At 30.6% G+C, this 13,124-nt stretch overlaps 2 protein-coding genes across 3 annotated transcripts in view; one reads left to right on the forward strand and one right to left on the reverse strand.

The window, feature by feature from the left end:
• Positions 1-3,640, reverse strand: part of mettl6 (methyltransferase 6, methylcytidine) — a 62,311-nt gene extending 58,671 nt beyond the window's left edge. The window contains exon 1 of one of the 2 annotated variants that reach the window (XM_062062593.1): positions 3,525-3,640. In XM_062062593.1, the coding sequence (XP_061918577.1) occupies positions 3,525-3,541 (17 nt within the window). In that variant the 5' untranslated portion in view covers positions 3,542-3,640. Of the gene's footprint in view, positions 1-3,032; positions 3,461-3,524 lie in introns of those variants that run through there. The other variant, XM_062062592.1, reaches the window with a different exon arrangement.
• On the forward strand, positions 3,223-11,323 carry eaf1 (ELL associated factor 1). The gene is made up of 6 exons (XM_062062595.1): positions 3,223-3,496; positions 4,360-4,454; positions 4,973-5,109; positions 10,060-10,232; positions 10,312-10,497; positions 10,572-11,323. Exons 1-6 carry the CDS (start codon positions 3,364-3,366, stop codon positions 10,619-10,621), a joined length of 774 nt encoding a protein of 257 aa, XP_061918579.1. The 5' UTR covers positions 3,223-3,363; the 3' UTR covers positions 10,622-11,323.
• The last annotated feature ends 1,801 nt before the right edge of the window (positions 11,324-13,124 follow it).

Raw genomic sequence — 13,124 nt, forward strand, 5'->3', positions numbered from 1 at the left:
CACACATCTATACCTTTGGTCATTTTGAGCCAGTCATTTCCCGAACTTATCTCACCCTCTGAGAAGCCTCCATTTTACTAATGTTTTCCAATGTTGCAAAAATGTGGAGAATAAAAATTAAAATACAACCTTTCTGTCAACGAAGATTTGCGTGAGCCTTTGATAGTAGGCTATTACAGCAAATATAGACACTTCCATCATGTGTTGCCTTCATTATAACACTTATATAAGACTTTTGAAGTCATTTCTATAGTAGGCTAATATAGCTAATATAGACACATCATGTGTTGCCTTTATTATAACACTTATGTAAGACTTTTAAAGTCATTTTGATAGTAGGCTAATATAGACACTTACCTCATGTGTTGTCTTCATTATAACACTTATATAAGACTTTTAAAGTCATTTTGATAGTAGGCTAATATAGCTAATATAGACACTTACATCATGTGTTGCCTTCATTATAACACTTATATAAGACTTTTAAAGTCATTTTGATAGTAGGCTAATATAGCTAATATAGACACTTACATCATGTGTTGTCTTCATTATAACACTAAAATAAGACTTTTAAAGTCATTTTGATAGTAGGCTATTATAGCTAATATAGACACTTACATCACGTGTTGCCTTCATTATAACACTTATATAAGGCTTTTATTTTTTTGCGGCTCCAGACAGATTTTTCTTGTTGTATTTTTGGTCCAATATGACTCTTTCAACATTTTGGGTTGCCGACCCCTGCTGTAAAAGAAACGTATTTTAGGCAAACGAAAATTGTATATCAACAAGCTGGTTTTTCAACAATTAAACAATATTTAAACACAATTATAATGCAACTATATATAATGGCGTTTGTCTAAGTCCTATAACTATAATATCAACAATATATGATACAATTCATCATTTTCTACAACAGTAAAAGCCAAATGAGTCAATAATTCATGCTACTATCACCTCTCATTCAAATACAAATAATTAATGTGTCTAATAACACACACACAAATATATATATATATATATATATATATATATATATATATATATATATATATATATATATATATATATATATATATATATATATATATATATATATATATATATATATATATATATATATATATATACATAATATATATAATTGTGAAAATAAGCAGCAGAGAACTGCATGTATCGGCCCCATCACACTCATTATTACAGTAAAATAAAGCTTAGAAAACAATCAATAATTATACTGACCCGTATTATAGTTTTGTTTTTTTAAATACTTTTATACTTTCTGTAATGTGTGAATTTTTACAAGTCGGGCAATTATTTCTGACCACTTGCATGACAAATAAAGTATTTTTTGCTAACAATTCGAATCTTGACGACAAACAAACGTTATTCCTTCATGTCAAAAAAATTTAGATCTTTAAGTAAAACTTTAAAACCAAAAAGTCGACGTAAAATAAACATGTTTTATTTATTTTGTGAAAGTTTGAACTGTTTGGTGGTGAAACGCCCCCCCCCCCAAAAAAAAGGTGGTTACTGCCAATAAAATAATAAAATGTGTACTTATATATTACTAGGAACACATTTAGAAGGTATTTCACTTCAAACTTACCATGTTGATGGTAAGTTTGCATTTACTTGTCGATAATGATCAACATAATACTGTAAAGGAAAAATACTTTAGGCAAACGAAGAGCTGTTTTTTCAACAATTAAACAATATTTAAACACAATTATAATGCAACAATATATAATGGCGTTTGTCTAAGTCATATAACTATAATATCAACAATATATGATACAATTAATCATTTTCTACATACAGAAAAAGCCAAATGAGTCCATAATTCATGCAACTATCACCTCTCATTCAAATACAAATAATTCATGTGTCCAATAACATATATATATATATATATCCATACATAATATATATATATTTGTGAAAATAAGCAGTAGAGAACTGCATGTATCGATCCCATCACACTCATTATTACAGTAAAAAAAAAAGCTTAGAAAACGATCAATAATCATACTGAAACGTGTCATAGTTTTTGTTTTGTTTTAAATAACATTATACTTTCTGTTATGTGTGAATTTTTCAAGTCGGGAAATTATTTCTGACCACTTGCATGACAAATAAAGTATTTTTTGCTAACAATTCCGATTCTTGACGACAAACAAACGTTATTCCCTCATGTAAAAAAAAAATGTAATCTTTAAAAAAAAAAAGTTGACGTAAAACAAACGTGTTGTTTTATTTATTTCGTGAAAGAGAGGTAACGACAAACCGTGTATTGTGTGGCTCACGACATGACCTCACCACAAACGTTTAAACGCGTTTAAAAATAATAAAATATGTGTATTTTTTAATCTAAAAAAACTTCGCGAGTGCAAATGCACATTTCGTTATCCGTGTTGTAGTAATAATATTGATTCAAATACAATTAAAAATTACATTTTTGGCCACGTTGAAAAGCGTCAGGAAGAGGTTGGACAACAGTGAGTATTTCTTTAAATAATTACTTCGGTGATTTTTTTTAAAATTGACACTCATGATTTACATCTTGGCAAATAACAACGATATACACCGCAGATGTTGATACATTTAATAAGTGCATTATACAAAAACGTTTGTTTTATTCATTTTGGACATTATTTACGGTATGTCCATCACGTGACACGTAATCTCCATCTTGTTCGTTCACTACAAGTGTCCGTGTAGAATTTGGATTAGTACAAGGTTCCGCCTGTCGTGACGTCATATTTGAATTATTTGGTGGTGGAAAACAAATCCCAAAAAGGTGTTTACTGCCAATAAAATAATAAAATGTGTACTTATAAATTACTCGAAACAAATGTAGAAGGTATTTCTTTTTTCTTTTTTTTTTTTAACAAAACGTTCACGATGGTTCTCTTTGCTTTGATATTATTTTCAGAACAACTCAAGTTCTGAATGTGTATTTTAGAGGGTTAAATATGTTGGAAAGTCACATTTTAGCGTTACAAAATTATAAAATCAACACTCAGGCTTACCTGCTGTCTGTGACCATCTTGTCTTTCACTGAAATGTGACCGGGTACTTCGGTGTACTAGAATGCACGTCAACTTATTTCTACACGAAATAAAATGCGTTTAAATATATACATACGTACATATTCAAGCATTTCTAAATTTTAAAAATAAAAACGTCAAATTGTGTAACGGACGAGTAAAACCGGAAAAGGCGCGGCCTGATGACGTAAGGGATGTTTTGCTAACTGTTAGCTTGCGAGCTAACTTTTTCCCCTCAATCGCCGACTCTTTATCAAATCAATCTGGCCGATTTAAGGAGCCTTTTTTTCAAACATCTGTGACACCAGCGTGAATGTTCTGTGATAAACAGAAAGAAGACGACATGAACGGAAGTACGAACCCGCTGCTGGACAAAGAGGAGCATGTTTTAAAGCTGGGAGAAAGCTTCGAGAAGAGGCCCAAGTCCTCCTTCCACACCATCAGATGTAAGATAAATATGTTTTTATTACTTACCTTGATTTTTTAACCATTGGTGTATTTTATGTGTAAATGTTGTGGCATGCATCTGGAAGTAAGCAGCATTTATTTTCTATGACGTAATGCATTTGGAAGTAAGTGGCATTTATTTTCTATGACGTAATGCATTTGGAAGTAAGTGGCATTTATTTTCTATGACGTATTGCATTTGGAAGTATCATTATTTTCTATGACAATGCATTTGGAAGTAAGTGGCATTTATTTTCTATGACGTATTGCATTCGGAAGTAGTATTTATTTTGTATGACATAATGTATTAGGAAGTAAGTAGCATTTATTTTCTATGACGTAATGCATTTGGAAGTACGTTGCATTTATTTTCTATGACGTAATGCATTTGATAGTAAGCGGCATATATTTTCTATGACATAATGCATTTGGAAGTAAGTGGCATTTATTTTCTATGACGTAATGCATTTGGAAGTAAGCGGCATTTATTTTCTATGACCTAATGCATTTGGAAGTAAGTGGCATTTATTTTCTATGACGTAATGCATTTGTAAGTAAGTGGCATTTATTTTCTATGACATAATGCATTTGTAAGTAAGTGGCTTTTATTTTCTATGACGTAACGCATTTGGAAGTAAGTGGCATTTATTTTCTATGACGTAATGCATTTGGAAGTAAGTAGCATTTATTTTATATGACGTAATGTATTTGGAAGTAAGTAGCATTTATTTTCTATGACGTAATGCATTTGGAAGTAAGTAGCATTTATTTTCTATGACGCAATGCATTTGGAAGTAGCATTTATTTTCTATGACGTAATGCATTTGAAAGTAAGTAGCACTTATTCTGTATTACATTTTAGATGATTTCAAGCCAGCCTCCATCGACACGAGCTGCGAAGGAGAGCTGCATGTCGGCAAAGGGGACGAAGTCACCATCACGCTGCCTCACATTCCGGTAAAAATGTTCACCAGAGATGGGACTTACGCGAACGAATCGCGTCTATTGAACGGCTCTTTAAGGCTCACGCTGAGAACCGATTCTCAATTGTGAGCCGTTTTTTAAATGTATTTATTTTATTTATTCAGAAAGTATAAATAACGACAAATAAAGGTAGAATATTATTAACCGCAACATGTAAGTGTAAAAAAACCAACAACATTATAATTTGTACAATTTCAGAATGTGCTTGTTCTATTTTTAAACAAAGAAAACAATCTGAAGTTGTCTTTATTTTTGAGTTATCGTGCCGTGATTTTACCAGTTCGGCCCACTTGGGAGTAGATTTTTCTCTCTAATATGAGTTTGACACCCCTGTTCTAGAGTCTTACCTGATAGTATGTCTGCCCTTGCTTGTTACTTGTTAAAATCTGCATGTTTTTAGACTGTCGGGGTACACAACATATGCATACATGTTTGAAAAAATATGCCAAGATTAGGAATGTTGACAATCCAACTCGTCGTCGTGCCTCCAGGGCTCCACGCCACCGATGACGGTGTTCAAAGGGAACAAGCGGCAGTACCAGAAGGACTGCGTGCTCATCATCAACCACGACACCGGAGGATTTGTCCTGGAGAAGCTGAGCAGCAGCATCCAGGTGAAGAAAACCAGGTAAATACGTCGTCATGGCGCACGGAGAGGAAGACAACGTGTTGTACAATATGGACGGTAAAATTATTAAATAAATACACATTTAAATGCTTATTTACAATTGGAGGTAAATACATATGTGTTATTAAATGTGTCATTTATTTATTTTATGGAAAACTATTTTTTTCATTATTTCATGATTTAACCAATTATTTCACAATTTAATTAATTATTTAAGGAATCTTGTTTTCAAATCATGAATATCTCAATTTTTAAACATTTTAATAAATGTATAAATAAAAAAAACAAAGCCAAGACAAAGAGACTTAAAAACTACCCGGCATACTGCAATTAAACTGTATAATGACACTTTCTAATTAAATAAGTAATACAGTCATATACCAGAATGCTAATAGTTTCCATGCTGCTGTTGCCCTGAATTTTTTTTTTTTTAATATAAAATACTGTCTGTTCTTTTCATTTTTTAAATCTTTGTTTGATATTCATTGTAAAGTTCAGCTGTTTTTTCAGTGGGGCCCTGGCTCCACTGCAAGCATGAATTAATAAAGTCAAGTCAATAAAATATTGAAATAATTAAATTGTAAAAATAATGGATTAGTTAATATATTTTCTAAATTAATATAAGTATTGACACATTTATGAACATGTATTATGTATTCCAAATTTAATTAATTAATGACATTTAATTAATTATTTAAAGATGTATTTATTTCATTATGTCCTGTTTATTGCAAGTGTTTTTAATTGTAATGACTATGTTTAGCCAAATTGTTGAGTTGTAAAACGATGAATTAATAAAATAAATATAATTTTAAATTTAATTAATTAAAGACACATTAAATAACATGTACGTATTTAATTCCAAATTTAATTGCTAAACGACACATTTAATAAATTCCTGAAAGATGTATCATTTCATTCTGTCCCTGATGTGACCCTCTTTGTTGAAAGTGTTTTTAATTGTAATGACTACGTGTAGCCACATTGTTGAATTGTAAAACAATCAATTAAAAAAACATTTTGAATTGAATTAATTAAATACACATTTAATAACATATACGTATTTAAAGCCAAATTTAATTCCTAAACGACACATTTAATAAATTACTGAAAGATGTATTAATTCCATTCTGTCCCTGATGTGACCCTCTTTATTGCAAGTGTTTTTAATTGTAATGACTAGCCACATTGTTGAATTGTAAAACAATTAATTAATTAAACATAATTTGAAATTGAATTAATTAAAGACACATTTAATAACATGTATGTATTTAATTCCAAATTTAATTGCTAAACGACACATTTAATAAATTACTGAAAGATGTATTAATTTAATTCTGCCCCTGATGTGACCCTCTTTATTGCAAGTGTTTTTAATTGTAATAACTATGTTTAGCCACATTGTTGAATTGTAAAACAATTAATTAATTAAACATAATTTTAAATTGAATTAATTAAAGACACATTTAATAACATGTATGTATTTAATTCCAAATTTAATTGCTAAACGACACATTTAATAAATTACTGAAAGATGTATTAATTTAATTCTGCCCCTGATGTGACCCTCTTTATTGCAAGTGTTTTTAATTGTAATAACTATGTTTAGCCACATTGTTGAATTGTAAACATAATGAATTAAATATCATTTTAAATTGAATTAATTAAAGACACATTTAATAATTATGTATTTAATTCCAAATTTTAATTGCTAAACGACACTTTTAATAAATATTTAAATATGTATTAATTTCATTCTGTCCCTGATGTGACCCTCTTTGTTGCAAGTGTTTTTAGTTGTAATAACTATGTTTAGCCACATTGTTGAAGTAAAACAATGAATTAAATATAATTTTAAATTGAATCAATTAAAGACACATTTAATAACATACGTATTTAATTCCAAATTTAATAGCTTAACGACACATTTAATAAATTACTGAATGATGTATTAATTTCATTCTGTCCCTGATGTAACCCTCTTTGTTGCAAGTGTTTTTATTTGTAATAACTACGTTTAGCCACATTGTTGAATTGTAAAACAATGAATTAAATAAATATAATTTTAAATTGAATTAATTAAATACACATTTAATGACATATACGTATTTAAATCCAAATTTAGTTGCTAAAGGACACTTTTAATAAATTACTGAAAGATGTATTAATTCCATTCTGTCCCTGATGTGACCCTCTTTGTTGCAAGTGTTTTTATTTGTAATAACTACGTCTAGCCACATTGATGAATTGTAAAACAATGAATTAAATAAAAATAATTTTAAATTGAATTAATTAAATACACATTTAATGACATATACGTATTTAAATCCAAATTTAATTGCTAAACGACGCTTTTAATAAATTACTTAAAGATGTATTAATTCCATTCTGTCCCTGATGTGACCCTCTTTGTTGCAAGTGTTTTTAATTGTAATGACAACGTTTAGCCACATTGTTGAATTGTAAAACAATGAATTCAATATAATTTTAAATTGAATTAATTAAAGACATATTTAATAATATGGATGTATTTAATTCCAAATTTAATTGCTAAACAGCACATTTAATAAATTATTTAAAGATGTATTAATTTCATATTGTCCCATGGGACCCTCTTTATTGCAAGTGTTTTTAATTGTAATGACTACGTTTAGCCACATTGTTGAATTGTAAAACAATGAATTAATTAAATAAACATCATTTTAAATTGAATTAATTAAAGACACATTTAATAACATGTACGTATTTAATTGCTAAACGACACATTTAATAAATTACTGAAAGATGTATTAATTCCATTCTGTCCCTGATGTGACCCTCTTTATTGCAAGTGTTTTTAATTGTAATGACTACGTGTAGCCACATTGTTGAATTGTAAAACAATTAATTAAACATAATTTTAAATTGAATTAATTAAAGACACATTTAATAACATGTATGTATTTAATTCCAAATTTACTTGCTAAACAACACATTTAATAAATTACTGAAAGATGTATTAATTTAATTCTGCCCCTGATGTGACCCTCTTTATTGCAAGTGTTTTTAATTGTAATAACTATGTTTAGCCACATTGTTGAATTGTAAACATAATGAATTAAATATCATTTTAAATTGAATTAATTAAAGACACATTTAATAATTATGTATTTAATTCCAAATTTTAATTGCTAAACGACACTTTTAATAAATATTTAAATATGTATTAATTTCATTCTGTCCCTGATGTGACCCTCTTTGTTGCAAGTGTTTTTAGTTGTAATAACTATGTTTAGCCACATTGTTGAAGTAAAACAATGAATTAAATATAATTTTAAATTGAATCAATTAAAGACACATTTAATAACATATACGTATTTAATAGCTTAACGACACATTTAATAAATTACTGAATGATGTATTAATTTCATTCTGTCCCTGATGTAACCCTCTTTGTTGCAAGTGTTTTTATTTGTAATAACTACGTTTAGCCACATTGTTGAATTGTAAAACAATGAATTAAATAAATATAATTTTAAATTGAATTAATTAAATACACATTTAATGACATATACGTATTTAAATCCAAATTTAATTGCTAAAGGACACTTTTAATAAATTACTGAAAGATGTATTAATTCCATTCTGTCCCTGATGTGACCCTCTTTGTTGCAAGTGTTTTTATTTGTAATAACTACGTCTAGCCACATTGATGAATTGTAAAACAATGAATTAAATAAATATAATTTTAAATTGAATTAATTAAATACACATTTAATGACGTACGTATTTAAATCCAAATTTAATTGCTAAACGACACTTTTAATAAATTACTTAAAGATGTTTTAATTCCATTCTGTCCCTGATGTGACCCTCTTTGTTGCAAGTGTTTTTAATTGTAATGACAACGTTTAGCCACATTGTTGAATTGTAAAACAATGAATTCAATATAATTTTAAATTGAATTAATTAAAGACATATTTAATAATATGGATGTATTTAATTCCAAATTTAATTGCTAAACAGCACATTTAATAAATTATTTAAAGATGTATTAATTTCATATTGTCCAATGGGACCCTCTTTATTGCAAGTGTTTTTAATTGTAATGACTACGTTTAGCCACATTGTTGAATTGTAAAACAATGAATTAATTAAATAAACATCATTTTAAATTGAATTAATTAAAGACACATTTAATAACATGTACGTATTTAATTGCTAAACGACACATTTAATAAATTACTGAAAGATGTATTAATTCCATTCTGTCCCTGATGTGACCCTCTTTATTGCAAGTGTTTTTAATTGTAATAACTACGTTTAGCCACATTGTTGAATTGTAAATATAATGAATTAAATATAATTTTAAATTGAATTAATTAAAGACACATTTAATAATTATGTATTTAATTCAAAATTTTAATTGCTAAACGACACATTTAATAAATTTTTTAAATATGTATTAATTTCATTCTGTCCCTGATGTGACCCTCTTTGTTGCAAGTGTTTTAATTTGTAATAACTACGTTTAGCCGCATTGTTGAGTTGTAAAACAATTAATTAAATTAGATTTCAAATTTAATTAAAGACACATTTCATAATATTTATGTATTTAATTCCAAATTTAATTGCTAAATGACACATTTAATAAATTACTGAAAGATGTATTAATTCCATTCTGTCCCTAATCTGTTTTTAATTGAAATGACTACGTTTAGCCACATTGTTGAGTTGTAAAACAATGAATTAATTCAATAAATATAATTTTAAAATGAATTAATTAAAGACACGTTTAATAACATATATGTATTTAATTCCAAATTTAATTGCTAAACGACACATTTATTAATAAATTACTGAAAGATGTATTAATTTCATTCTGTCCCTAATCTGTTTTGAATTGTAATGACTAGGTTTATCCACATGGGGGCAGCAAACACACGTACAAATAGTGTATGTTTCTCTCAGGGCGGAGGGCAGCAGTAAGATCCAGGCTCGCATCGAGCAGCAGGCGGTCCGCACCAACACGCCCGGCCCTCAGTTCCGGGCCCCGACGAAGCCCGGCGTGGCCGTCAAGACGTCGCCGTCTCCCTCCAAGGACAACCCCTCCCCCGAGCCGCAGCTCGACGACATCAAGCGAGGTGAGGCCCCCACGCGGCAGACGCACATTATCGTAGGGTGAAGCCAAAGAGCTGAAACGGCGGTCCGTGCCGCCAACAGAGCTGCGGGCGGAGGTGGACGTCATCGAGCAGATGAGCAGCAGCGGCAGCAGCTCGTCCGCGTCGGCCAGCGGCGACGACAGCAGCGACGGCGAGCGCCAAGCCCCCTCGCCACCCCCTTGCCACCCCCTCGCCAACGGAGGCGAGCGGCAGCCGGCCGGCGACAACCAGCTCTTGAACACGCTCCGTGAGTTCCCGTGTTGTCTTTAGACACTTCCAAAGCGACAATGGCGTTCTAACGAGGCCTCTCGACGTCAACAGGAAGCGACCTCCAGCTCAGCGAGTCGGGCAGCGACAGCGACGACAACTGATTGGCCCCGCCCCCGTCGCACCAGCGGACGCAGCAACACCCGAGAGTGTATTTTTTAATGTACATTTGATTTTCTACAAGAGTGTAGCTGGAAGATTGTATATTTTAGAAGGAACTATTTTATTTTCTCTACTTTTGTTTTAACTGAGAGCAGGAAGAGATGACCTCTCCTCCTCGCATCTTTTAGCAGAGAGGATTGTGGGTAAACTTGCACATTACCAGAGCTCCAAAAGGGAAAATGTCCGGTGTTAACCACTAAGTGTGTTTTGCTCAGACTACGTTGAAATTGTGTGTTCTCGATTACCTTTTTGTTGACTTTTTTTAGTTAGTTGTGTGCTACTTTTCAGTATATTTATCTTTTGTCGCTTGTTTCCTTGTGGGATGTGTACAAAAAAAAAAGTATTTAAATAAAAGATGATACAAAGACAAAGTAGAAATGAGTCGTGAGCGGAAAACAACTTTTTAAAAACGTTGTATTTGTCACTTCAGAGCCACAAAGAATCGACCTAGTGTTGGCGAAATGATGCCTCTGTGATTGTGTGGCACACTCAATAGATGCATTGGCGCAGGGTTTCTGCATATCATTAAACGTTACCAAATGGATTTGACAAAAATGAAGGCCTTAAATACCAGAGGCATTTGGGAAAAAAAAAAATCCTACAATTATACGCCCAAGATTGTCAGTAAGTCAATTAATTGAACAATAAAGACAACAAACATTTTAAATATCTGTCGTCCTTATTGCTGCACATTTTCCGCCGTCCTGTGGCCAACGTGAGTAATTCAGGTCAATGACCATGAAATGTTCATTGATGCGACTACGCTACGCTTATATGACCCAATCCAAGGAACCTTCCCTAGTCATGGCGCAAATAAAATTGTGACCAAGACAAAAAGTCAACACACATGGTCACAGGTTACACAACCTGCTCATTGAACTTTGCGGATGTTATAAAAAATGTCCAATTACATATATGTATATACCCCAAAAGGGACATATTTTATATATATATATATATATATATATATATATATATATATATATATATATATATATATATATATATATATATATATATATATATATACATACACATACACACACACATATATATATATATATATATATACACACACATACATATATATATTTATATACATATATATGCATACATATATATATGCAGATACATTTATATGTATATATACTGTATATATATACATATACAGTATATAAATATATATATGCATACATATATACGCCTACATATATACACTTATACATACATATATATACACGTACACATGTATATATACACACATATATATTATATACACATACATATATATGTGTATATATAAATATATATATTTATATATATGCATACGTACATATATACACACATATATACACATGTATAAATTTATATATATGCATACGTACATATATACACATATGTATATGTGTGGGTGTGTGTGTATATGTACATATGCATATATATAAATATATATATACACATATATATATGTATGTGTATATAATATATATGTGTGTATATATATATGTAGGCGTATATATGTATGCATATATATATTTATATACTATGTATATATATATATACACAGTATATAAATATATATATGCATACATATATATGTATGCATATATATATTTATATACTGTGTGTATATATATATACACAGTATATAAATATATATATGCATACATATATATGTAGGCGTATATATGTATGCATATATATATTTATATACTGTATATATATATATATATATATATATACACAGTATATAAATATATATATGCATACATATATACGCCTACATGTATATATATATACACTTATATATACACACATATATATTATATACACATACATATATATATATGTGTATATATAAATATATATATTTATATATATGCATACGTACATATATACACACACACATATACATACGTGTATATATATATATATATATATAGGGGCAGCACGGTTGGAGAGGGGTTAGTGCGTCTGCCTCACAATACGAAGGTCCTGAGTAGTCGTGAGTTCAATCCTGGCCTCGGGACCTTTCTGTGTGGAGTTTGCATGTTCTCCCTGTGACTGCGTGGGTTCCCTCCGGGTACTCCGGCTTCCTCCCACCTCCAAAGACATGCACCTGGGGATAGGTTGATTGGCAACACTAAATTGGCCCTAGTGTGTGAATGTGAGTGTGAATGTTGTCTGTCTATCTGTGTTGGCCCTGCGATGAGGTGGCGACTTGTCCAGGGTGTACCCCGCCTTCCGCCCGATTGTAGCTGAGATAGGCTCCAGCGCCCCCCGCGACCCCGAAGGGAATAAGCGGTAGAAAATGGATGGATGGATGGATATATATACACACACACACACATTTGTGTATATGTATATATATATATATATATATACACACTAGCTTACACGCACAGAAAACACCGACATCACCTCGCTCGTGAGAAGCACTGCTAG

This window comes from Entelurus aequoreus, linkage group LG11, assembly GCF_033978785.1.
Source record: "Entelurus aequoreus isolate RoL-2023_Sb linkage group LG11, RoL_Eaeq_v1.1, whole genome shotgun sequence".
NCBI classification, from domain to species: domain Eukaryota; kingdom Metazoa; phylum Chordata; class Actinopteri; order Syngnathiformes; family Syngnathidae; genus Entelurus; species Entelurus aequoreus.

Coding starts and splice junctions, on each gene's coding strand:
- eaf1 (XM_062062595.1), top strand. CDS start 3,364: ATGTTCTGTGATAAACAGAAAGAAGACGACATGAACGGAAGTACGAAC. Junction 3,497..4,359: donor CTCCTTCCACACCATCAGAT/GTAAGATAAATA, acceptor ATTACATTTTAG/ATGATTTCAAGCCAGCCTCC. Junction 5,110..10,059: donor ATCCAGGTGAAGAAAACCAG/GTAAATACGTCG, acceptor TGTTTCTCTCAG/GGCGGAGGGCAGCAGTAAGA.